This window comes from Astyanax mexicanus, chromosome 3 (genome assembly GCF_023375975.1).
Source record: "Astyanax mexicanus isolate ESR-SI-001 chromosome 3, AstMex3_surface, whole genome shotgun sequence".
NCBI classification, from domain to species: Eukaryota; Metazoa; Chordata; class Actinopteri; order Characiformes; family Acestrorhamphidae; genus Astyanax; species Astyanax mexicanus.
Genome location: NC_064410.1, coordinates 13892770 through 13917333, shown reverse-complemented (window position 1 = coordinate 13917333; position 24564 = coordinate 13892770). Strand labels below are relative to the sequence as shown.

At 36.7% G+C, this 24564-nt stretch overlaps 1 protein-coding gene and 1 pseudogene across 1 annotated transcript; both read right to left on the bottom strand.

The window, feature by feature from the left end:
• Window positions 1-520: 520 nt before the first annotated feature.
• LOC125799311 (zinc finger protein 844-like) lies at window positions 521-11021 on the bottom strand (annotated as a pseudogene).
• Window positions 11022-21972: 10951 nt separating this feature from the next.
• Window positions 21973-24095, bottom strand: LOC125799310 (uncharacterized). Its single transcript, XM_049475763.1, has one exon. The coding sequence runs from the start codon at window positions 24093-24095 to the stop codon at window positions 22110-22112; it is 1986 nt and encodes a 661-aa protein (XP_049331720.1). The 3' UTR covers window positions 21973-22109.
• Between the last annotated feature and the right edge of the window lie 469 nt (window positions 24096-24564).

The window sequence follows — 24564 nt, the reverse complement described above, 5'->3', positions numbered from 1 at the left end:
ACTAAGGCTAAGCTGTAAATTAATTTGATGTGTCTGTGTAAGCAGAGACTGTACTACCTGGTTTAGACACAAATTAAACAAGGTCGGTTTATTTCTCACTTTCCTGTTTGGTTCATGTTAGTTTACTGTGGTGCTGTAAGCTTTTAAACATTTAAATATCCTGGTTATGGTTAATGAACTATTACTTATGATCAATCCAACAACAATAATAAGCACAAGTTTATCCACGTAATGTTTCCACAGTTCACGCTCAGACTCTTGATCCTTTGATAATGGAAATTACATTATTACATAAATTGTTAACAGCAACCAACAATGCAGCATTCCTGCATGCTTTGTTTATTTGTAAACCCAATAAATACAAAAATAAAGACTACACACTATACAGGCTACTTCCTAAAAAAAAAAAAAGTTGGCTGAGACCTTGAACTTTACACACCCAGTCTTTTGAGTCCTTTCAACATGCTTTAAGACCACTCTATTCTCTTTTTGTAGCCGTAAGAAAGTACAGCAAGTCATCTGAGATTAATAATGGTTTATTGATAAAGGTTCTGGTGTTCAGAGATGAAACAGGAACAAATAACAGAACTGGGGAAGAGAACGGTCCCCTGCCTCCATAAATCCCATCATCAAATACTTCAAGAGGCTTGTCATAAGCAAGAGGTTTCCCACAAGCTAAGCTGGTCATTTTGTTAAAAGGACAATTGCTCACTTGTTGGCTTTTCTTATTGATGTCAGAAAACATTCTATGAGCGAACCTGTGGTAATCCAGCACTGTATGCTTATTTTATAGGTGAAACCACACGTGTTAGCCGGTTAAGAAATACACATATTTCAAAATAAAATACAGTATATATTTACCGTAGAGGAGGCAGAAAAATTAAATTGACAGCAAATCTACAAACAATAATTTTGCGTACTACTGCACGGCTAAAATATTATAAACATGCTCTCAATGTTCATTCAGTTATATATTTAGATATACCTTATCTCATAATAAAGTAGCAAACCTGACAAATAATAGAATACCACGCTAAAAAAGAAGCCTGACCAGCTCATGCTGTTTAAGCTGGTTTAATAGCTTTGCAATTGACCAGCAGAGGGTATGTTTGTTTGAAATTTGATGTTAAATCTATCCATATTGACCAAACTAGTCAACCAGAATAACTAAACTAACCAAACCAGACAAAGAACTTCACAAAATAATTTTTCACTGTGAGATTTTTGATTAATCAGAAATTAGGAACAGAGATCTACTGGTACACTGGAACATGATGCTCTTTTTATAAGCCTTTTGGATCTGGAATGCTTTTAGATGTCATTACCCATTTCCATTACTGTTCTTAGCACACTTGTGTCTCTTAAATGTCTCTTAAATTTAAGAGCCTGAAGTTATTCCCATAGTCTGAACAGTTATATAGTTGATCTCCAGTGTGAATGTACAAGTGTAGTTGAAGAGAGCTCTAATGATAAAAACTCTTCCCGCACTCAAAGCAGTATTACACTTTCTCTCCGGTGTGAATGAGCTTGTGTTTTTGAAGATTACTCTGTCGACTAAAGCTCTTTCCACAGTCTGAGCAGTAATACGGTTTCTCTCCAGTGTGAACGAGCTGGTGAGTTTTTAGATTACCCCTCTTAGTAAAGCTTTTCCCACAGTCATGGCATTGATGCGCTTTTTCTCCGGTGTGAATGAGCTTGTGTTGATGGAGATTACTCTGTCGACTAAAACTCTTCCCACAGTCTGAGCAGTAATACGGTTTCTCTCCAGTGTGAACAAACTGGTGAGTTTTTAGATTACCCCTCTTAGAAAAGCTTTTCCCACAGTCATGGCATTGATGCACTTTCTCTCCGGTGTGAATGAGCTTGTGTTGATGGAGATTACTCTGTCGACTAAAACTCTTCCCACAGTCTGAGCAGTAATACGGTTTCTCTCCAGCATGACCGTGTTCGTGTTGCAAAAGGGTACTCTGTCGACTAAAATTCTTCCCACAGTCTGTGCAGTAATACGGTTTCTCTCCAGTGTGAATGAGCTTGTGTTGGTGGAGATTACTCTGTCGACTAAAATTCTTCCCACAGTCTGAGCAGTAATACTGTTTCTTTCCAGTGTGAACACGTTGGTGTTGTTGTAGGGTACTCTGTAGATTAAAACTCCTGCCACAGTTCGAGCAGTAACATGGTTTCTCTCCAGTGTGAATATGCTGGTGTTGTTGTAGGGTACCTTGGTGACTGAAACTCTTCCCACATTCTAAACAGTAATACGGTTTCCCTCCAGTGTGAATTCGCTGGTGTTGAAGAAGAGAATCCATTTGATTAAAACTATACCCACATTCTAAGCAATAATAAATAGTCTTCTTGTCTGTACTTTTATGCATTCGTCTGCAAAGTGTGGGAGGGGACGTTCGCTGAGTACTGGAGATTTCTTTAGATGCCATGTTCTTCAGTACCTTAAGCTCTTTGTGAAATCTTCAACTTGTGAGCACTTATGAAGATCGAATTCAACCAAGTAATAAAGGCTTGGGAAATTATGGCATTCATATCTGGGGAAAAAGAGAGATAACCTTAGCTCAGTGCAAAATGAGATTGTAAGGCATTGTAAAACACAAACAATAAAAAGAAATTGCAGACTCAATAATTGTGTGAGATGGATTTAGTGTGTGTAAAACAAACAACCCATTTAAATTAGTCTAACAACATTAATGTCCTACATAGTAGAATTACATTTAGTCACAGTATATTTGATCCTAATATAGTTTATATAAAACAGACAGTCTTCTTGCATCAGTAAAATGTTTATTTCCTTTACTCATGACTGGAATTGTTTGTATTTACTTCCTTCAATCGCAATAACTAAAGTAAAGGAGCGGAAAACCTCCGCAAACCATATCACCAATCATAAACCCAGGATTAAGCACCTGCTTAATTTTCTCAATTCTCCATTTACACAAACTGTCAAAAGTTTTAAAACAACCCTATTCTGTAGTTGTCCAGTAGCACTGCTGTATAGCGCAGACCAGATGCTTCAATATCTTCTTATCTTAGCAATGACTTTATTACTGCACTTCACCTGCCAGATCGCTAATGCTTTCTTTTCACTGCTGAAACTGAGACTTAGTCCAATGTTAAGCTGAGCTAAAGGCATTTCCATGTGCGTCAGCCAGACCTCTTTCTGTACCAGAGTCTTTTGAAAGTGTAGGAAACAGCTGTCACCACTCTCTGGTTTCGTCTTTTAATTTCAATTTCTCTAAAGAATACACTTATACTTTTAATAGTTCTCTGTGTTTCTGTGTCTTTTTATTAGTTATTATGATGAAAATGTGAATGTGTTGTGTAGATAATGCAATAGATGCAGTAATCTGTTCCTGCACTGCTTTGCAACATTTTGTACACTAGATTTTGTATCCTTGTCCTCGGTAGAAAAACACTAAAATATGCAGACTGTGGGGTCTCCAGGACTGTTAACTAAACTATCATTTTCCTGAAGGGTTTTCACACTTCACAACCCCCAAAAACTCAATCCCCTACCATCTCTAAATCTTCCACTAACTAACCCCCAACCTCACTAACAAGCTCTCAGGAAAAAATCAGTTTAGCTCTGAAATTAACGGCATATTAATTCAGACACTGTATATAATCTGTTTATATGAAAGGTTGTTATCATGAATGAGTTTCTAAACAACAGCAGCACAATTTATCACTTTAACCCACCTGACAACAGAATTATTCCCCCAATGAATCTCCGCTCACGTTTTTAAGCACACTCTAAATCTCATGTCTATCTTTAAAAAAAGCAGAGTGAAAGTGCTGATCAGAGATAACCAGCTCCTGGGTGAAGCTGCTGGTGGTGATGTTAACTGTGTTTCTGTGAGTCTGTGTGAAGAGTGGATCATCTCCATACCTGCAGCAGGTGAGCAGAGCCGTCTGAGTACAGAGGTGTGGATCTGCTGATCAGAGCTGGATCTTCTGCTGCTCCTCTTTACCGGAGATCAGGAGAAACTCTACACCACCCTTCTTTCACTATTCACCTACAGAGATTACAGCCTTCATTTAAACATCTGCTCAGATCTGTTAGAACACGGGAAACCAACAGATCCCAGCGTTTTACCCCATATATCTGATCAAATTCAATAAACAGATCCTATTACAGCCTGCTGTGTTTCAAAATAAAAGACCCGTAGCCGTACACTTCCAGTTCTGCTGAGGAGCCAATCAAATCACACAACTCCAAATCCCGCCCTAGAGACTATGGTGTCAAATTAAAAGTCCTTAATCACTGTGAGGTTTACCTTGTTTACCTGTACTTTTAATGTTGAGAAAACACCACATGTACTGTCTATTAATTATTATTATTATAATTTTACTAAATCAAAATTTCAACCCAGATAACAAATTTACAACTATTTTTTTTTTTTAGCTTTTTTTATCACCTACTACACCAATCAGACCATTTTATAGAAAACATTACATGGGATTTTACAAAATAACACAAAACCCCAAGTTTTTTTTCTCATAAATGTATTATCTCCAGATTATTATACCAGGATAATTATTAGGTAATTATCCACTCTGGCCTGTAGATGGAAAAAATACGCTACTCATTATTCACCATTATTATCCTGACCATATAAATCGTTCCCAAACTTAAATTTTTTTTTTTTTATATGAGGTCAGCTTAGGCGCTCAGTACTCTTGTGTATAAAATTAGCTATATTTTCACTTGTTTCTTGTTTTTACATATTTGTTTGCGAGATCACTTTCCACACATTTCAGTTTTGTATTGGTTAATTTGAAGTGTCTATGTTTTCAGTAATGTTTTATGGCTTGCAAGTGATTTTTTGCTGGAGCATGAAATTAATCTCATTAGCTCTCTCTCAACTGAAAATATGAACATTATTTTTTATTTAGGTGCTGAAATTAACATCTATAAGAGGTACGGGTACAAATGCTCTGGTTATTAATAAAATCATTTTAAGGATTTACTTAAAGTTATTTTAAGCTGGAGATTAATATGTGATATTTAGTTACTAAAATTATTAATGATTATTTATAATATATTAAAGTAATATGGAAGTGGGTCTTTTTTTTTTTTGAATCCGGTTTTGTTCATTCGGAGCCTGAGGTAACTAGCTAGGTTAGAAAAAATCTGGTAATTACCCGCTCTGGCCTGTAGATGGAACCAATATGCTATTTATTATTTTCCTAAACCCACCTGTTTAGGGACGCTGTAAATTAATTTAATTCCCATTTGCACTACTGTAATTAAATTCATTGCTATATATCAGTTTATTCTAAACTCAAATAAAAATATATTGTTTCAGTGCTTGATAATGTTCGTTGTTATATTATATCAAAGCATCATGATAAATGTGTTTTAAACTGAGACAGTTTCGAAGAAAGGATTACGCAGCTATATCAGAGGTATTAGTTTTCATTCAAGAGCAGACACGGCTTTCTGGACAACTTCATGGATAAACCATTATGTCATCTAAAGTTCAGAGTGGCACAAACACCCTTACAGGCATCCACCTTAATCTATGTTGTCCACATAATTGCCATGCAATGACCAGAGCAGGTAATGCAGCTGGCCAAAAACAGCTGATATTTTTTATATATAATGAATTATCTTGTGATAATTAATTTGAGAAAATATCAAGTCATTTTACAAACATGTAATTTTTACCCCGTCTCATTTTCTTTCAGGGGCTCTAACATCTAAGAAGTTAGAATGTATTTATTTATACACATCAACTATATGCAAATTCACCACTGATTTAGTTTTATTTTTCTGCACATCTTAATATTAAATCAAAGTAAAATTCTGTTATCGTGAACATTCCTCCATACCCATATGCATTTCACTGGCTTCATTAAAAAAATAGCTTGTTGTGTTCCAAAAACCAGTGAGAAAAATATTTATTTGATCCTCTTCTAAATTTGTATGTTTATTCCATCACAATAAAATGGAAAATCTTATTTTTTATTTTAAAGAGACATTATCAACAATATCAACAACAAACCATTATTTTGTTTATTAATTAATTTGTCTTTGATTAAGTAAAATAAGTTTTCTCCCCTGCCAAATAGTCAGAATTTTGACCTCCACAGACCAGTTATGTGTTCATAAGGCATTTTATTCTCACCTAATTATGTGTATAAAAGACACCTGTCACAGAATCAGTATCTTCCATTTAAACCTCTTAATCCTCACCAAAGATCTGACAAATGATGTTAGGAACAGGTTGTCTTGTAGACAAGATCATCAGAAAGAAGCTTGCTGAAAAAGAGATTCTTGTTAACACTATCATTCAAAAATGGAAGAAATACAAAGTTACAGTCAATCACTCTTTCAGATGTCAAGAAACATCTTCGAAACCTTCAGGATTTGGAGGTTTTCTGTAATGAGGTGTGGGCCTAAATCCTCCTTAAAAAATGCACAATCTTTGTGACCAACTCCAAAAATCTTCTGACCTCTGAGCACAAGTCACTTTTTGCACTTAATCGTATACAAATGATTTTATAACTTGTATTACTTTTTTGTTGTTGTTATTTAAAATAATTTCTTTCAAGGTGTGAGAGATTTGTATTATGCTTCATTTATATAATAATCCATGTGTAGTCTAATAGTAAATATAACTAAAGAAAAGTAGACTTACATCAAAACCCAGTAGTATACTTCACAGTGCATAAATGATATATAAGTAAACTGTAAGTATTGTCAAGTTCACTTAAAATACGTAAAAGAAGTATGATATAAGCATAAAATCACTAGACTAGTAGTTTACAGAGAGTACACTTAAAAGTGTATTTAAGTAAGCTAAAATTTAGAATAGAAGTTTATAAGTACACTTATAAGTTCACTTTTAGTATAGTTCAAAGTATACATACAAAAGTATAACTACACAACTATACTTATATTTAAACTGTGTGTACTCAAAGTTTACTAAATGTATTACAAAATACACCTAACATTATATTTCAAATGTATAAGTAGTACATTTTATTTTTGCCCATATTAGTAAATTAGTTGTGTACTCAAAGTGTACCACACCCAAAGCATACTTAAAAGTATACTTTTATATACATTAAAATTGTGCCAATTTAGTCCAAAGTATTGAAATATTACAATTATAAGTCTACTACAAGTACACTGATCCTAGTATATTTACTTTAACTTTACATAAGTTTACTTATTAAAATAAGTTGTAAGAATATATATTTTTTCCGTAAGGATATGTAGATTTAAAACGTAATTATTTTTGTAAGTAGAACGTTAACACTGAACTCTTTAACTAAAATAATTCAGAGTTGTTTGAATGACTGAAATCTGTTCAGAATGATGTTAATGAACGGTGCAACATGGAAGAAGCATAGAGCATTATTTAAGAAAACTGATTATTCAGAATAGAACTATAATTTAATAACATGAGAACAATCCAACAAAAATAATCCACTTTATTATAAATTAGCTTCTAACAGAATGTTGTAATGTGATCAGCTGGGAACCAAAAGGGAACGTCTTTTGTAAGTGATGGAAGATCTGGAACATGATTGAGAGTGGATAACTGTTTTGTCTTCTTAGTAAAAGAGCAGCATTCATCAGGGAATGATCAGAGAATGAACATAAGAGAGAAAAAAGCTACAGCAACAGACACAGGCAGTTAGCACCCATTGGAGAGACATGCTGGTGAGCAAAGCATGATGCTTTAAAAGATGTTTGGATCATTTGAAAACCCCGGTACTGTTTTTACATTAATATTTTGTGCGCACTGGCAGCCATTCATGAGCAGAACTTATTAAAAGGCAATGTTTAGACCAAGGGATACAAAGCTGATTTAATCATCAATATAAAGCAAGTTACAAAGCATATACAAATAAAATAGAACTAAATGTGTTATACACATAATTAATCACGCCCTATACCACATCCCCTACTCAGAAAGACACCTCATCATGAACTGCACAGCCAATAATAGATTTAACTCCAATCACGTCAAACCACCACACCACAGTGAAAAGGCTAGCGCACATGGAAAATCAAAATGACTAATATGCTGTACAAAACATATGTTGACTCATTACATTACATTACATTACATTTGGCAGACGCTTTTGTCCAAAATGACTTACAATAATGATGTACAAATAGTAATAGAAATCTAAAGTAAAAAAAAAAATGTTTTTAGATAGGGCCTAAAAGAGGGCAAAGGGATATAGTGGAATAGAGGAGAGTTAGTAGTTTGTAGAGAGAGTTAGTAGAAGTAGTTACTGTGTTAGAGGTGTTAGGAGAGTAAGTGCTCTTTGAAGAGCTCTGTCTTCAGGAGTTTATTAAAGATAGCGATTGAGTGAGTGCAGGTTGGAAGGAGCTGTTCTGTCATCACCTTGTAGGCGATTGTAAGAGTTTTGAATTTGATACGAGCAGCAACTGGTAGCCAATGGAGCTCAATGAGCAGCGGGGTGACATGTGCCCGTTTTGGTTGGTTGAAGACCAGACGTGCTGCTGTGTTCTGGATCAGTTGAAGTGGTTTTACTACACAGGCCGGGAGGCCAGTTAGCAGGGCATTGCAGTAGTCGAGGCGTGAGATGACCACTGCTTGTACCAGGAGTTGGGTGGCCTGTTGCGTCAGAAACGGTTTTTCTGATGTTATAAAGCGCAAAGCGGCAGGATTGAGCAACTGAAGCCACATGGTGCGTGAAGAAGAATCAACCAGAACACCCAGGTTCCTAGCAACCTTCGTCAGGGAGAGATACCGAGAGTCGATGGTTATAGAGAAGTTGTGTTGGATAGATGTTTTTGCTGGTATAACCAGAAGTTAAGTCTTGGAAAAGTTTAGCTGAAAATGATGCTCCTATATCCATCCATGATATCTGTGCAGAGATCTTCAGGCGAGAACATTGAGCTGCATGAAATAGTGATCTGAGAGGTGCAAAGGGGTGACAAATTTTTGCCAGCTTTATGAGTTGGAGGGCTGGGGACCTGCTCCACATCAAAAAATGCAGGAGGGATATAAAGTATGTTAAGCTGGTACTGTCATGGTGGATGTTTAAATCACCTAGGATGAGCATGGGACAATCTTGCTCAGAGATAGAAGACAGTAGCATGTAATGTTCATGTGTGAACTTGCCCATTTGTCCAGGAGGACGAGAGATGACAATAATGGCAAGTTTTACTGGAGTATTAGTGTGGCATGATACTCAAATGAGGTGTAGGTATTTGCAGGTAGTAGTGGAGTATGTTTCAAGCCATTAGCTTCCTGAGAGACGAGAAGTATGGGAGAAGGAATAATTATTGGAAAGAGCCGCCGGAGTAGCAGTGTTTTCTGGTTTAATCCAAGTTTCAGTCAGGGCCAGCAGTTGTAATGATAGATGATTTGCATAAGATGCGATAAAGTCAGCTTTATTAACAGCCGACTGGCAGTTCCATAGCCCAAGCAGTGGGCGTGGTTTGTTTTAGTGGATGCAGGTAAGTATGATCCTGGCGCCTAGGTGTGTTTTTTCGCCTTCTGTGTGTACCAGAGATAACAGGAATGTGCAGGGAGCACATTTTAGGAGGCAGTAGAACGGGCTGCCTTGTTGGTGGGCTTCACACGAGGAGGTCTACACACAACAGCTGACGCCTCCGTGAATGTGAATGATGAAATAGAAGTCTAAATTGCGCACAGCTGTTCGCGATATAGGAAATCAGCACCACCAGACTGCCTTTTAATGCTGTGAGTAAGGGCCCCGAGGACTGCAGACAGAGTATGTGTAAATAAGGGGGTTTGTCACGCGCAGCCTATAGATGCCCTGATGACGACAGAGCTTAATCTCCATTGGTTAGAAGATCCACAGACACCTATCTTGTGAAATATATATATCCTCTAAAACCCCTCAAAGATCCAATATTTACTATGTCATATATAGTAGCAAGAGAGTTCATTTTCATGCAGTATTCAACATATTTATTTATTCATAATCAGCATTTTATATCATAATAAAGCTCAACTGCTATAAATTGTTACTGTTTTATAAAGTGTTCTGAACTGCTCTTATTAATTATCATTAAAATCAGGGAGGAATGCATGCAGGGGAAGATGAACTCTGGTCAGACCGGCTAGAGGCAGCATTAGCTCCCTTTATGAAGAGTTTTTTTCTTTAAATTGAATAAATTTTTCTCTCTTAACATTATGAATTTAGCTTGTTGTGTTTTTATTGTCATTATGCTTATTGTATGGGTAAATTTCACAATTGTTTGCAAATAAAGAAGCTGTGTTTCTAATTTATGCAACTAAAAGGTAAAAATAGATTAGCTGACAGTGTATGAATGTACTACTGAGTGAAACGTAGCTTAGTTTGATAATTTAGCTTTGATGGCTTAGTGAAGGGAAAGTGTATATTTAAAGTAAATCATGAATATTTAAGTTTATCTGTAATATTTGCATATTTGAGTAAAGAGAAATATCTGCCATGTAAGTGGTTAATGACTTTAGTTATTAGTAAACAGAGCTCACGAGCACAGCGCGCTAAACGTGATGGCGTATGCTGACTCTGAAGCGTGTCCCGAATGCGCTGCCTAGTAAGATTCCTTATGGGTTAAAATGCTGCCGAAGGAGGGAGCTGCCTTTGAAGGCAATGACTACCTAGGCAGCTGCCTTCAGGTTAGACAGCAGCTTATATTTTAATGAAATGCAATAATGCAAACACCGTGTGTAAAATGCCATTGTTTACAAACAACTTCTAGCTAACAGGAAATTAAACTGCCGGTATAGACGAATGCGGAAGTCTTACGTGCACAGAGCCTATTTAATCCCATTATTCATTTAGTGCTACACAATACATTTTTAACATGAAAGTATGTTTTGTGAATATTTATGACAAGGTTTTTTATTACCTCAATTTAGTAACACTCATGTCATCTCTGTTTCACTTATAAACTTTTATTCACACCAGAAGTAAACAAACAGCGCATTCATCACGAGATCCGGCACTGTTCATGTGGGCTGCAGGTAGAGACTGTCTGACTTTACGTCTCCACGAGGCGCAGCCATATCTCGAACAAGCTTAAAGTAATGCCTCGCTTTGTCGAAATTTGCCCAAACTCATTTGAAAAGCATGCTAAAAAGCGTGTTTGCTGTTGCTGGAATAGTTTGGCTGGAGTTAAAGTTAAAGAGCAGGCTGGTGCAGCTTGAAATTTCCTGTTCGGCCTGTTAGTATGCCCTGCTCTTATTTAGGACATCAGTGCCACTAGGAGACACGGAGTAGGAGGTAGTACAGGAGCGGTTCGAAAGGACTGAGAGGTGAAGTCTGAACTGGTGAACTAGTCTGTTTTGTTTGATGATAGCATGAGGGTTAGATACATGGGGAAATTGCAGATGGGAGAAGAAAGTGTGACCTTTTCGATTAAGGACATTGCGAATTAAAGATGATTGAGAAGTAAGTATAGTAGTAATGAAAGCTTAAAGCCAGGACAGCTCATAGGCTATTTCCTGGCAAGAGCGGTTATGTTAGTTACAGTTTTTGGGCTAAGGGAGTGTTCAAATGTGTTCAAATCTGATACATGTTTGAATATGAAGACTACCTAGTTCATCTAGTGCTTTTTAAGCAACCCATGCATTGGAATCACATTACCTGTCATCTGCCGGAATACAGCAAAGTTCTAAAGTGTAAAGCACAAAAAGTGCCATAAAGAAGAACATCATTAGCTTCTTTCATATAAAGGGGCTGAAAAGTGGTCTTTTAAATGTCAATTGAACAGAACCAGAAGTGCATGATGTGTGATGTATGCCTTGTTTACCCATTACGATCAGTTCACCAGACTGATTAAAGTAAAAAAAAAATGTTTGGAGTTACTAACAACATGACTTGCATGGAAAAATAGGAATGATTGTGTAGGTTCTTTATGCTTGGGTAGGATTATGTTTTCAGTGAGTGTTCTTTATCAAGTAGTCTTTGGTTTATTCTTTGTAACAAACCTGTGTTGTGTTATACAATCTGACCTGCCAATATTGTAATGACCAGAACCTTTTTTGTTTTATGTGTTGGGATCTTCCTTTCACATTGAGGGCTTTTTGACATCCTTTCAGACCCATAACATTCAGCTGGACACATACAGTGGAAGAATGGACAAAAACACTTTTTTCAGATCTGAAACTGGGGCTTGTCTTTCTTCTGTCTCTCAAAGATAAAGGCTCTAAGTGATGTTTATCTGATGCAGACAGTTTGTTTAGTCTACTAGGCCTTGATAATCAGGTCTTCTGATTCACTAATTCATTAATCGTGGTAACATTTCTTGACTGTTTTTCAAGGAAAACAAAAAGAAGCATATGCCAGAAAAGTGCATAAGAAGTACCAAAATGTTGAGTATAATGATGGAGATGGAATACTTTCAACTGAATATGAGGAAGCGAGGAAAGCAAGGCGGAGAAATAGAACCATGTTTTTCTGGTCCATATGTTGTTCAGTCAATCTGTGGCAAACTTGTCACATTAAAGAATCCTGAAGGAGCTATCCTGAAAAACAAATACAACATTGGCCATTTAAAGCCACAAAGAAGAAGCCAAGCAGGAAACAAATTAGAAAGGTCAATGTCCTGTCAGCCAGCCGACAGCAGCATCTTGTCTCCTTGTTTTCAGCAGTCTTCCTCCTAAAACAAGTGTTCAGAAGAGTGCACAGACCCACATTTATGACGGTGCTTAGTTATACATTTAGCTTCAAAACAAGCGAATGACAAAAAACATGACCAAGCAACCACAGTAGATCAAAAGCCTGCAGCTCAAACACTGAAAGAAGCATTCAAGAAGAAGGTGTCATAGTTCCAAAGCTCAGATTTTAACCAGTTGGTACATTTGACAACAGTTTGGTATAATACACCAGTTTGTTTTTGTTAATGGAGGTTTCTTTTATATAAGCCTGTGTTTGACCTGTTGGTCTTAAGTTTGCCATTTAACAAACTTACAAAATAACCTAGGAAAATGCAAGATATTTAATGCATCGAGGGCTGCAGTTGCAGAATTCGACCGTAAACAATCATATTAGAGCATTGTATCACTTTAAATACAACTCAATTTTAAACACAAAACCAAATCAGTACCATTTTAATGAAAGTAATGTGGCTTGATGAATTGTGTTTTAAGTTTTTTTGTTTTGGATCAAGCCATAAGAATTATCAAACCCCTAGGTTTAATTTTTACACTGAACATCTTACGAATGAGGCTGTGTTGTAGTACCATGTCCATACTGCTTCCTTGGTGTAAATACTGCTTCCTATTGGTTCTCCCACAGTCCTTGATTATTTTAAACATATTTGTTAAATAAATCTTATATTAGCACTGTTTAGAATATCGTGTCCACCCTATTTATTTTCCTTTTTGTTGCTTTCATGAGACCTCTTGGCCTCTTGGTTTGTTTTATGTTGCCCTGTTGGCCCTGTTTTGGCCTTGTTTATCAGCAGATAACTGATATGATGATGCTAATAATTACATATTTACTTTCAGTAATGAGACTCTGGTCTTTAGAGGACAACAATGAGGTAAATACTTTTTTAAACAGTTCTTCTCAGGATTTAGTTCCAACCTGGCTGGACACTTTTGCTGCTGAATCGACCTATTCAAAGAGGCCAGGCAGTTGGAACAAAATCCTAGAAGAGATTTTTACTTACTGGACCAAATTGTTTATTTGTGTATTAACAGTTATCATTTAAATGTAGGGGATTGATGCATACCTGCACCATCTGATTGAACAATATGAGGCAAGTAGGGTTTAAGGGTGTAGTTATTTTGAGATTCTTTCATTTTTATTATACTAATTGCTGTTTTACAGATGCCTGCAGTGGTTGCTTCTTCTTTAGTTGCTGGACAGTTTTGATGCCTCAGAAAGTTAATGCACTTACACATAAAGTACTGATCATAACTTATGCAATTTAGAACCATAACTAATGTTTTCTATTACAAACTTTAATGCAGATGAAGTTCCCAGTTGAGGACACCTGGCTGTGCCCGGTCAATACTGGAGGACATTGTATTGTTGTGGTGTTTGTTCTCAAAATATTTACCTCCATTAATGTTGCTTTGTTCATTTCCAGTTATGTGTCACAATATATTGTCAGGACATATATTGCAATAAAATAAACTTCAAGCATTTCATTCCTAGTTCCTAATAAGTAATACTGAGTGATTCTACATAAAATACATTGGGTACCCTTAAAGAAAGATTTATTTAAGGTAAAGAACCATTTTTGTACACAATGTAAATAAATGCAGGATGTAATAATGTCAAAATTATTTAACTCATACTAACTGTCTTCACCATCCTGGTGTGTTGGGGCATTACTAGTGATAGGGGGGAGTCCTAATGAAGGGGTGGGTAATTGGCTGAGGGAAATTGGGAAAAATTAGGGAAAAAAAGATTATTATAAAATGCTGAGGTTCTGGCTTTGACATTCTTTATCAGAGACTGTAAAAAAGATGGACGCCGTGTCACCGTTCCCATTCATTCAATGAAAATTAAGCCAAAATCTTCCTCCATGTTTGTGATCCTGAAACCCGAGTCTGCGCAGTATAGACCAGTGGAGGGAGGAAGACTGTGGAGAGACAGCCTACTCATTTAAATAACCCCGCCCCTGAGGGCTGCCTCCACAGAGCTCACACAGTAGCTCACAGGCTGCAGAGTGGAGCAGACCGGATATCATATCATATCTACAGCACGGTAAGATGCTGAGACGAACTGACGTTACCGAATAGTCCAGTTCAACCCCGAACTCCCCCAATAGCAATCTCTCATTTCTAGGCTGAATACATAGGAGTAGCCCCCTCCACTTATTGAGTGTGAACCAAATTTGACCAAATTCTGCACCGATTATGCAGAATCAAATCAAATTTGTGTGTGGGAGGGGTGGATAGGTTTGGTTGAAGTGGGAGGTGCGGGTGGGTGGGGTTTGAAAATTATGAAACAAGTGAGCCATTTTTATGTTATGGGTCTTTGTATTGTTGTTGGTCAATAAAAGAATTATTTAAAAATAGTCTTTATACATCCATAGTTATATCCTTAGTTGTAATCTGTAGTGGAGAGTAAGATGTATGGTGGGCAGCTGATCTGTGGTGTCAGTGGGCAGTCAGTAACTCGGAGGAAGGCAGAGAGATGGAATTAGTTTTAACTGGATTTATGTAAAACATAGAATATAAAACATTATCAGAGTGTGACTATGTAATGACTCCGGCAGATCTGGATAAAACAGCCTAACTAAAGGGAGAGAGCCAGAAGGTAACATAGACACAGAGGCACCCTGAAACACCGGCATCCAACCACTCCACCGTCCACAAACCTGAGTGACCGTGTGCAGTGGAAGAACAACAGCACCAGCATCTCACTTTACCACAATTCCCTATGTCCATGAACCCCTGGATCTGCAGCCTTATCTAAAGGGAAAATTATTAATTACCAAAAGCTAAACTAAACAAGTAAGTTTATAGCCTAGACTTAAAGATTGAGACTGTGTCCCAAACATATTCGGGAAGGTTATTCTAGAGTTGGGGAGCTTTATAAGAGAAAGCTCTTCCTCCTGCAGAGCTCCTCTGAATTTTGGGAACTACTAAGAGTCTAAGCCAGTGCTGCTGTACATCAGCGGGTATCAGGCAGAGCCTGCTATCTGGGTCAGCTTGCCGCACGCACCCGGTGATGGTGAGGCCACTGACCAAGTACAAATATTAATTATACAGAGTCTAGCGAATATAGCTAGTTAGATAACTACACTAATGTTAGCTAACACATTAAGCTAGCTTTATAATGTAACCAAGCTTAAATGGTTAGCCTAAGGACTTGATAATTAATAAAATAAAATGCAAACAGACACAAGAGTGGACGGAAAAAACAGCCAGCAAACTTACCGAAAAAACTGCAAAGAACTTTGTCTAGAATGTCTGTTAGAGCAATTAACCAGCAGAACACGACATCATTAATACAACAATCTAAATTCAATTTAGCTAAAAAAATAATAACAGTAGTACAATTAAGTACTACCGTTAGTTAGCAAGCTAAAAGTTTGACTAACTACTAGTACTAGTCTACTGCCTAACGTAAGGGAAAAAAAAGATGCAGGTTCTGCTGACGGTCTGTTATTGGTACATTTTATGTACATTTAGCAGAGCATCCAAACTTTTTTGAGAATAGGGTTGTGTTTGGAAAAGAAGTATTAATAGAAAATCACCCTTAAACCCAAAGTATTTACATTACAGTTTTTTGTTTAGATCAGCATGTAAAGAAAGATCATCTCCATCACTGGTCCAATAGGAAATGAAGGATCATATGAGAGAAAAAAATGCGGAAGTGGAGGTAATTCTTATTAAGAAACATAATTCATGTTTGTTACAAAAAAAGAGGATAGCCTGTTTATTGCTTGAATATAAAGGTGAGTTGTGTAGCAATGACTACATTATATTTTGAATCAATTTTGGTAAGGTGATCAAAGAATGTAGTGTTTTATGTATTAATCAAACTGTTTAGTGATGCTTTGGTGTATTATATATGTTTTAAAAATGTGTCATTATAAAATATCACCAACATACCATCAAATACTCCTTCGGGCATATGAGTGTGTGTTGTACTGGTACATATGGACACTACAGTGTTTCTGTTGTTGTTAAACACTGTCCAATCTCTATTATTCATTTCTATCTGGGTGGTCTACCTTGTTAGTGTAAAGTCAGAGATGATAGCTCATCTGTTGCTGCACAGCTTGTGTTCCTCTAGTCCTTCATCAGTGCTCAAAGGACACTGTTGACTAGATGTTTCTGGTTGGTGGACTATTCTCAGTCCAGCAGTGACACCGATGTGTTTAAACACTCCAGCAGCACTGATGTATCTGATCCACTCATACCAGCACAACACACACTTACACACACACCACCATTCCAGTGTCACTGCAGTGCTGAGAATGATCAGCCTCTCTGAAAAGGCCCTTCTCTGTGGTGGTCCTGTGGGGGTCCTAATCATTGAAGAATAGGGTGTATGTCTTATCGCCCAATAAGCCCACTTTGTGTAGATCCTGACCTCCATCATAGCAAATAGAATACAAAAATATAGCAGGGAACTTATAAAAACAGACCAATCTGGCTATATGGGCTTTAATGATACATTAATTAAATGGATTAAAACATTTAATAAAAAACCCCGTCTCTGTAAGGCCCCATCCACACAAATCCGGATATTTTTAAAAACTGAGGTTTTTGCCTACGTTCTTAAAAATATCTTTGTCCACACGAGCAGAGTTTTCAGAAATATCCCCGTCTACACAAAAACGCCATACCACTCAAAAACGCTGAAACGAAAAGGGATTTGGACGTTTTCTCGTCACTCCTCAGTAACAACTACTTTACAACATTGTCCCAGCAGGTGCTTGTTGGTCCAGGCCTGGACCAGAATCTCCATTCACAGTGAGGTTTGTACCTCCGGACAGGAGGATCTGAAAAAACTGCACGCAGCGCATTTCAGTAACATTACCTCCGCTGTGTTAGATAATGTGAGAGTACCAATAAATTAAACTGATTTAAATTAAACATATTATTTTTTCACTGCATAATAAAATTAATCAACCCAGCTGTAAAATCCAGAGGGGCTCCATTAACAGTAATTGATGAATTTTAAGTTTGTAGCTGGTCTCTCAGTATATCCAGGGTGGTGTTGGAATAGTATAATTAAAGCTTATACCGATAAAGCAGCGTGTAAAACAACAAACACCCCACTATCACTCCTCTCAGCTACTGGTCAAATGTGTTACAGCATTTAAAGCGGGTTCTGGGTAATTCTGCGCTGTTGAGTCAGAGAGGGCAGTTAGTTCATTAGTTGGATCAACTGGGTGTAAATATGCTGTAAATGGTTGGAGTTCGCTGTTGTTGCGCCGAAAAGAGTCCCCTCCCGATCTCTAAAGCTAATGCTGTACAAAAAGCGGCTACACGGCTCCACTAAAAGCAAAGTTTAAAAAAATCTCCACCTTTCAAAAACCTTCATTTTCAGTGACTGAAAACGCTGTCTGTAAAAATATACAGCTTCGTGTGGACGGGGCCTAAGAGTAAATGGACATTGTTCAGATTTCTTTCCCTTTGAGCGTGGTACAAGACAAGGGGATGCATTATTACATTCTCTATTTGCGCTTAGTGTTGAACCCCTTTGCTAAACGAATAAGAATTAATGTAAGTAATGTAAGTGCTTATGTAGAATATATTAAAAGTCCAACACAGGTAAAGTACATTTTGTGCACATTTATTGGGAATGATCTCTCACATTATAAATTATTTTACAATGATTTGAAATATTAACTGGCATGGTGTAAATTTTAACATGTTGAAATACTTTGTAGTCTATATAGTCATAAATAATCTAACACCAGCTTACATTAGGCTACATAACATAATGTCTTTCATGATTATATTTAGCCTATTTAATTATCCTACCCATGGTTTTATTGAAGGGAGTACTGTTTTATGATTATATTTAGCCTATCAAAGTATCTTACCTGTGGTTTTATTGAAGGGAGTACTGTTTTATGATTATATTTAGCCTATCAAAGTATCCTACCTGTGGTTTTATTGAAGGGAGTACTGTTTTATGATTATATTGAGCCTATCAAATTATCCTACCTATGGTTTCAATGAAGGGAGTACTGTTTTATGAATATATTTAGCCTATAAAATTATCCTACCAATGGTTTTAATGAAGGAGTACTGTTTTATGAATATATTTTGCCTATTAAATTATCCTACCTATGGTTTTAATGAAGGAGTACTGTTTTATGAATATATTTTGCGTATTAAATTACCCTACCTATGGTTTTAATGAAGAGAGTTCTGTTTTATGAATATATTTTGCCTATTCAATTATCCTACCTATAGTTTTAATGAAGAGAGTTCTGTTTTATGAATATATTTAGCCTATTAAATTATCCTACCTATGGTTTTAATGAAGGGAGTACTGTTTTATGAATATATTTAGCCTATCAAATGATCCTACCCATGGTTTTAATGAAGAGAGTACTGTTTAATGAATATATTTAGCCTATAAAATTACCCTACCTATGGTTTTAATGAAGAGAGTACAGTTTTATGAATATATTTAGTCTATCAAAGTATCTTACCTATGGTTTTAATGAAGGGAGTTCTGTTTTATGAATATATTTAGCCTATCAAATTATCATACCTATGGTTTTAATAAAGGGAGTACTGTTTTATAACCATATTTAGCCTATATTAAAGTATCCTACCTATAGTTTTAATAAAGAGAGTACTGTTTTATGAATATATTTAGCCTATAAAATTATCCTACCTTTAGTTTTAATGAAGGGAGTACTGTTTTATGATAATATTTAGCCTATCAAATTTTCTGACCTATAGTTTCAATGCATGGAGTATTATCAAATAGAAACAGTAACACAAAACATATGGTAGTATTTTTCGACAAGGTAGCTTAGATCGACAGAGATAATCTATCATTCTGTGCCACGGTAGAAAATTTTGACAAGGTAGGACAAATCATCATAACACCGGACCGAGACCACCTCATTTAGCAGGTTTCGGTTGTTTTGATCCGCAAATTACTCAGGTGCTATTACTTTACATATGTATATTTACAGCTCTGGAAAAAAATTAAGGGAACACAAAATAATCAGTTTCTCTGATTTTGCTATTTTTAGGTATACGTTTGAGTAAAATTAACATTGTGGTTTTATTCTATAAACTACAGACAACATTTCTCTCAAATTCCAAATACAAATATTGTAATTTAGAGCGTTTATTTGCAGAAAAAAAGAGAAATGTTCAAATTAGCGAAAAAGATGCAGTGCTTTTAAACCACAAATAATGCAAATAATAAAAACACACACATATTCATTTAGAAACAACAACAATACTAAAGTTGACCTTTTTGTTCGTGCTGTGAAGGTGCATGGGCAGGTAATTTTTTATGGGAACAGCAATACTCTTTCTATTTAGTATTATTTTTATTGTTGTTATGTTTCCCCTTTTTATTTTAAATTATGTAGTTAGCTCTAGGGGTTAAAGGAGGAAGTAATCAAAAATAAAAAAAAAAGAATGGACTGAAGCAGAAAATTTGGTATAAATGATAATATATTTACTGAAAGAATAAACAGCAATACAGACAACGACAATGGCCAATGTTTACAATGGTCATAAACCCATACAGTGCACAACCAAAAAAAAACAAAAAAAAACAATAACTTCTGCTTACTCAGATCTTTGGTGGATTATGAACAGTGCCAAAGAAAACAACACACCTAAACTACCTAACCCATAAAGTAACCTAAACAAAAACACAAAAGTGGCACCTGCCCCACACCGAGTGTGTTTAAACAAAAAAGATCCTGTGTGGTGTATAAATGTAAATGGACCCAACTATCTATCCACCAAAGACGGAGATACAGTCTACTGCAGAAGCAGAAAGCTGATGAAAGGACAGAACAAGAGAGGGGAACACGTGCTCAATTTCATATATCAAGCGATCCCTTACATACATCATGCGATCGTGTCACCCAATACTCCTCCAAAAATACACCAAGGCACTACTCACTACTCATATACAGCCAATATACACTACTGCAGAAGAAAACAATTAAACAAAGCGGGACACCAAACGCTCAAACTGTCAGTCCGCAAGTATCTTTAAAAAAGATAGCAATGGACATCATGATGCACCTTGCAGGGTGTAAGATAAGACCCAAAGAATGTATTAATAAACAGAAGAGAAACATGCTAGCATTCATACTATTAATTTTATTGGAAAAGATTAGAGAATCTTAGCCTTGGTATATGTGAATATTTTAGTCAGATTATATTATTTAATTTGTCACAATACATTTAATTATATTAAATCTGCCACACAATCACAGTCAATTTTGTCATGGTGGAGGAACTTGGTAAGGTTCGGATAGGAGATTTTACATGCTTGAACTAAAGCACAGTTCAACAAACCTGTGTTCAAACTAGGGGTGTCACGATCTCGATATTTTATCGAAATCGATCGAAATGAGGTCATGGTCTCGAGTATCGAAGTCAAAACGAGAATCGACGATCCCTCCCGCGCGCGCTACGCAAATGGCGCAGCGCGCTACGCAAATGGGGCAGCACCAACACAGCGCATCCTATTCATTTAAATAGAGAGAGCCCGCCTTCAGTTCTGCTGTGTGAGAGACAGCTGCCTTTCAGCCACGGAGGAGAAACTGAAAACGGACTTATAGAATTAAAATAAGGGCTCTCAAGTTTTGAGTGTCGGCGGGAGTGTGATCACTGTTTTTTTATCTGTGCAACGGGGGAGGGGGGGGTTGGGGTGCGCGCAGGTTTTGTATCTGTATCTAACGGAGGGGTGGGTGCGCGCAGGTGAGAGCGTGTGAACTCGCTGAAATGCGTGTGTCAGTGTGACTTGAGAACACTGACTATAGATCACAGTCAGGTGGATTAAAAATCTTAAACTTATGATTGACTACACCTGTTGCTTTCCATTGAATTAAAAAAACAACTTTCTCTCAGATAAAGTTAATAATATATCTTTCTTAAAGAAAAAAAATTGTAATTCTCAGGGACCGAGTCTTATTTTTCATGTTTAACTGTTATAGTAGGATAGAGTTCAGTTTGTTAAGGCTTTAATTGTTCCTATTTTTTTATTTTTTTTATTTTATTTTGCACGTTGCAGTTTTAATAGTGCACACTGTTGCTACCAAAAAAGTCACTAGATGGCATTACCATATATATATTAATAAATAATAATAATAATAATAATAATAATAATAATAAATAATATATTATTTAAATTTTATGAGGCATAAAATAATAAAATGTAAATATACAATAAAAAAGAAAATCGAGAATTGAATCGAATCGTGACCCTCAAATCGGAAATAAAATCGAATCGAGGATTTAGAGAATCGTGACACCCCTAGTTCAAACATTATTTTTTTCCCAATATAAATTTTCATAGTAAATGTAGCATAAATAGTAGCAATTAAGGACTATATTTTTATTGTTCATGCAAGCAGAAAACTAAGTAACCTAAATTATTGCAAATTATACTAAGTTATTATCACATATTTTATTATGTGCATTTGCTGCATTAGCATTGCTGAGAATTAATCAGCATTTTTAACAGTACTGATTTTCCACCTGCTCATTAAATCCACTTTCAACATCTTCTTGAATTCTCTTCATCTCTTGTGGAGCAGGTTTGGGAAGAATAGCCAGCAGCTCTTTATCGATCTTCTCCAGTCTTGCATCGACCTTCTCTTCAAACTCAGCCTTATTTTTTAAGACAAGCTCTAAGATGTGTTCCTCAGCTTGATCACATGAGTCGCGTAAATTCTGAAGTTTCTCTTTAAACTCTGGCTTTTCCTTCTCCATTGTCAACATGGTACCCAGTAAGCCAACACTATCCATCAGATACTTCTCAGAGACGTCAGTGTAGGTTGCTGAGATCATGTGGACGAGGCTGGCTACGTTACTGGCTTCAAAGACCTGTGTGTAGAGCAGATCTTTGGTGAAGAGCTTTGAGTTGTAGGAGAAAGATTGAACTGTCCCAGCTGTGGAGACAAAATTTTCCAGAGGTTTGTTCAGTTTACAGCTTACAATGTTGGACACCGTCTGAAAGAACCGCACCATCTTCTTCCACTGCTGATTCACCTTCCCCATCGCCTCCATCCCTTTACCCAGCATCTTTATGGTTTTGTTGAAGTCTTTCTCTTTGAGCTCACAGTTTCTCATGCTGATCAGGATTTTAGTCAGATCCCGTTGGTTCTCCCTCATGTTCTCCATACTCTTCTCGTAGTTTTCTCTGGCTTTATTCATCTGAGCTCGGGTCTGCTCTACACGGAACCAAGATGTTCTATTTGAATGTATTGTGTTCATCATAGGTGGTTGCTGAGACAGTGGATGAGACTTTGTGTAATCTTTGCTTTTGCTGTCAAATATTCTGGCTTGTTTTGTAAAACATCGGATGCTCTCAATCAGCTCTTCTGTTTTGGCTTCCTCACGTTTTTCTTCTGGTGCATATTTTGCCAGTTCAGTGCAGATGTTAATGCCCTCTGTACACAATTTTTGAGCATCATCCTTTGGTTGGCATTGTGGAACTTTTGTCAAACTGTCTTTGATTCTGCAGAGCTGTTTTTCAATATAACCTGAATATGACTCTTTGTTCTTCTGATCATACAGGTTTTTCCAATCTATTTTGTCCTCTTGAACATATGTCTCAATTTTATCTGCATATGTCAGGATTTCTTCAGATGTGCAGTAAATCCGTATTATATCAGTCATATTTGCAGCACATTCTTGACCTTTGGCTTGTGGATTTTCTCCTTGTGAAGACAGGCCTCTGAACAAAGTGGAAACACCATTTATTATGGCGTGAGCAAAGTCTGCCACCTCAGCTTTCCATCCAGTAGGTAAGGAATTCAGTGCTTTGGTGTAATTATTTTGTGCTTCCTGAAGTTCCTTCTCTATGTCCTGTACTGCCGCATTCATTTGTTCATTTATTTTTTTTTCTGTCTCTTCTCTCGCTTCGTTTTCCTTTATTGTTTTTTTCATTTTCTCGAGCTCCTCCCCATAGAAAATTTGAGCATTTATACATGCTTCCAGTATCTCTTCGATAACACGAATGACATCAGTGAAACGCTGCTCTGTTGATTCAGCCAGTTTAAGACATTTGTCTGCAATGTCCTGAATGTTCTTTAGCTGAATAGGAAGGAGAAGTTGAACTTCATCATTTCCCTGGAACAGAATCTTCACAGCGTTCTTCATGTAGTCTGGAACCGTCATGGTGTGGAGCCGAATCTGATCCATGTTCTTGTGGGCTTCATTAAAAGCCCACCAGCCAGAGTTGCACACTTGCATGAGACAGGCGCGGAATGAGTCTGGGTATCTGATGTGCTTGTAGCCGTCCTTGGGTGGGTTTTTGTTGATGGAGAAATCCTCTTTGGAGGAGATGAAGACCAGTTCTCCCAGTATGGCTATAGAGAGTGGTGCAGGAGTCAGGTATTCCTCCCAATTTGCGTATGGCTGCATCACAAGCTTGGTTTGGTTTCTCATGCCTTCAGATGTTGTGAGGCTTTGAGTTGCTTTTGCAAGTTCGGAATTCATTTCCCCTTCTTTCTATTTAGTAAGAAATAGGAAACAAGAATATTTAAATCATCAGTGAGTTGAAAACAATATTAATGCATTAATGATTTAGTGCATTTTTGCTGCTAAATGCACAAAGTTGACCTAAAATGTCATCAGAAGTCCTAAATGTTACTAAGAAGAAATTAACCTAACAAAGTAGACAAATAGTTTAGACCTCGTTATTTATTTTTTGAGGAAAGTCAGAAAGACATTTATATTGATTTGTGTTAAAAGCACAAAAACCTTTAAGTGTGTATCTGGTGTGAACCACCCCACTCATGCAGCAATGACTGCAGCTCAATATCTTCATTAACTGTTGATTAGTCCTGTACATTGACTTTTTTTTAGCCTGTGCAAAACAGATTCAGGTCTGTTCTGTTGGTGGGATTCCACATACGAACTTCTGAATCCACTTCATCTACAACATTTTTACTGGATTAGGATCAGG

Coding starts and splice junctions, on each gene's coding strand:
- LOC125799310 (XM_049475763.1), bottom strand. CDS start 24,095: ATGAATTCCGAACTTGCAAAAGCAACTCAAAGCCTCACAACATCTGAA.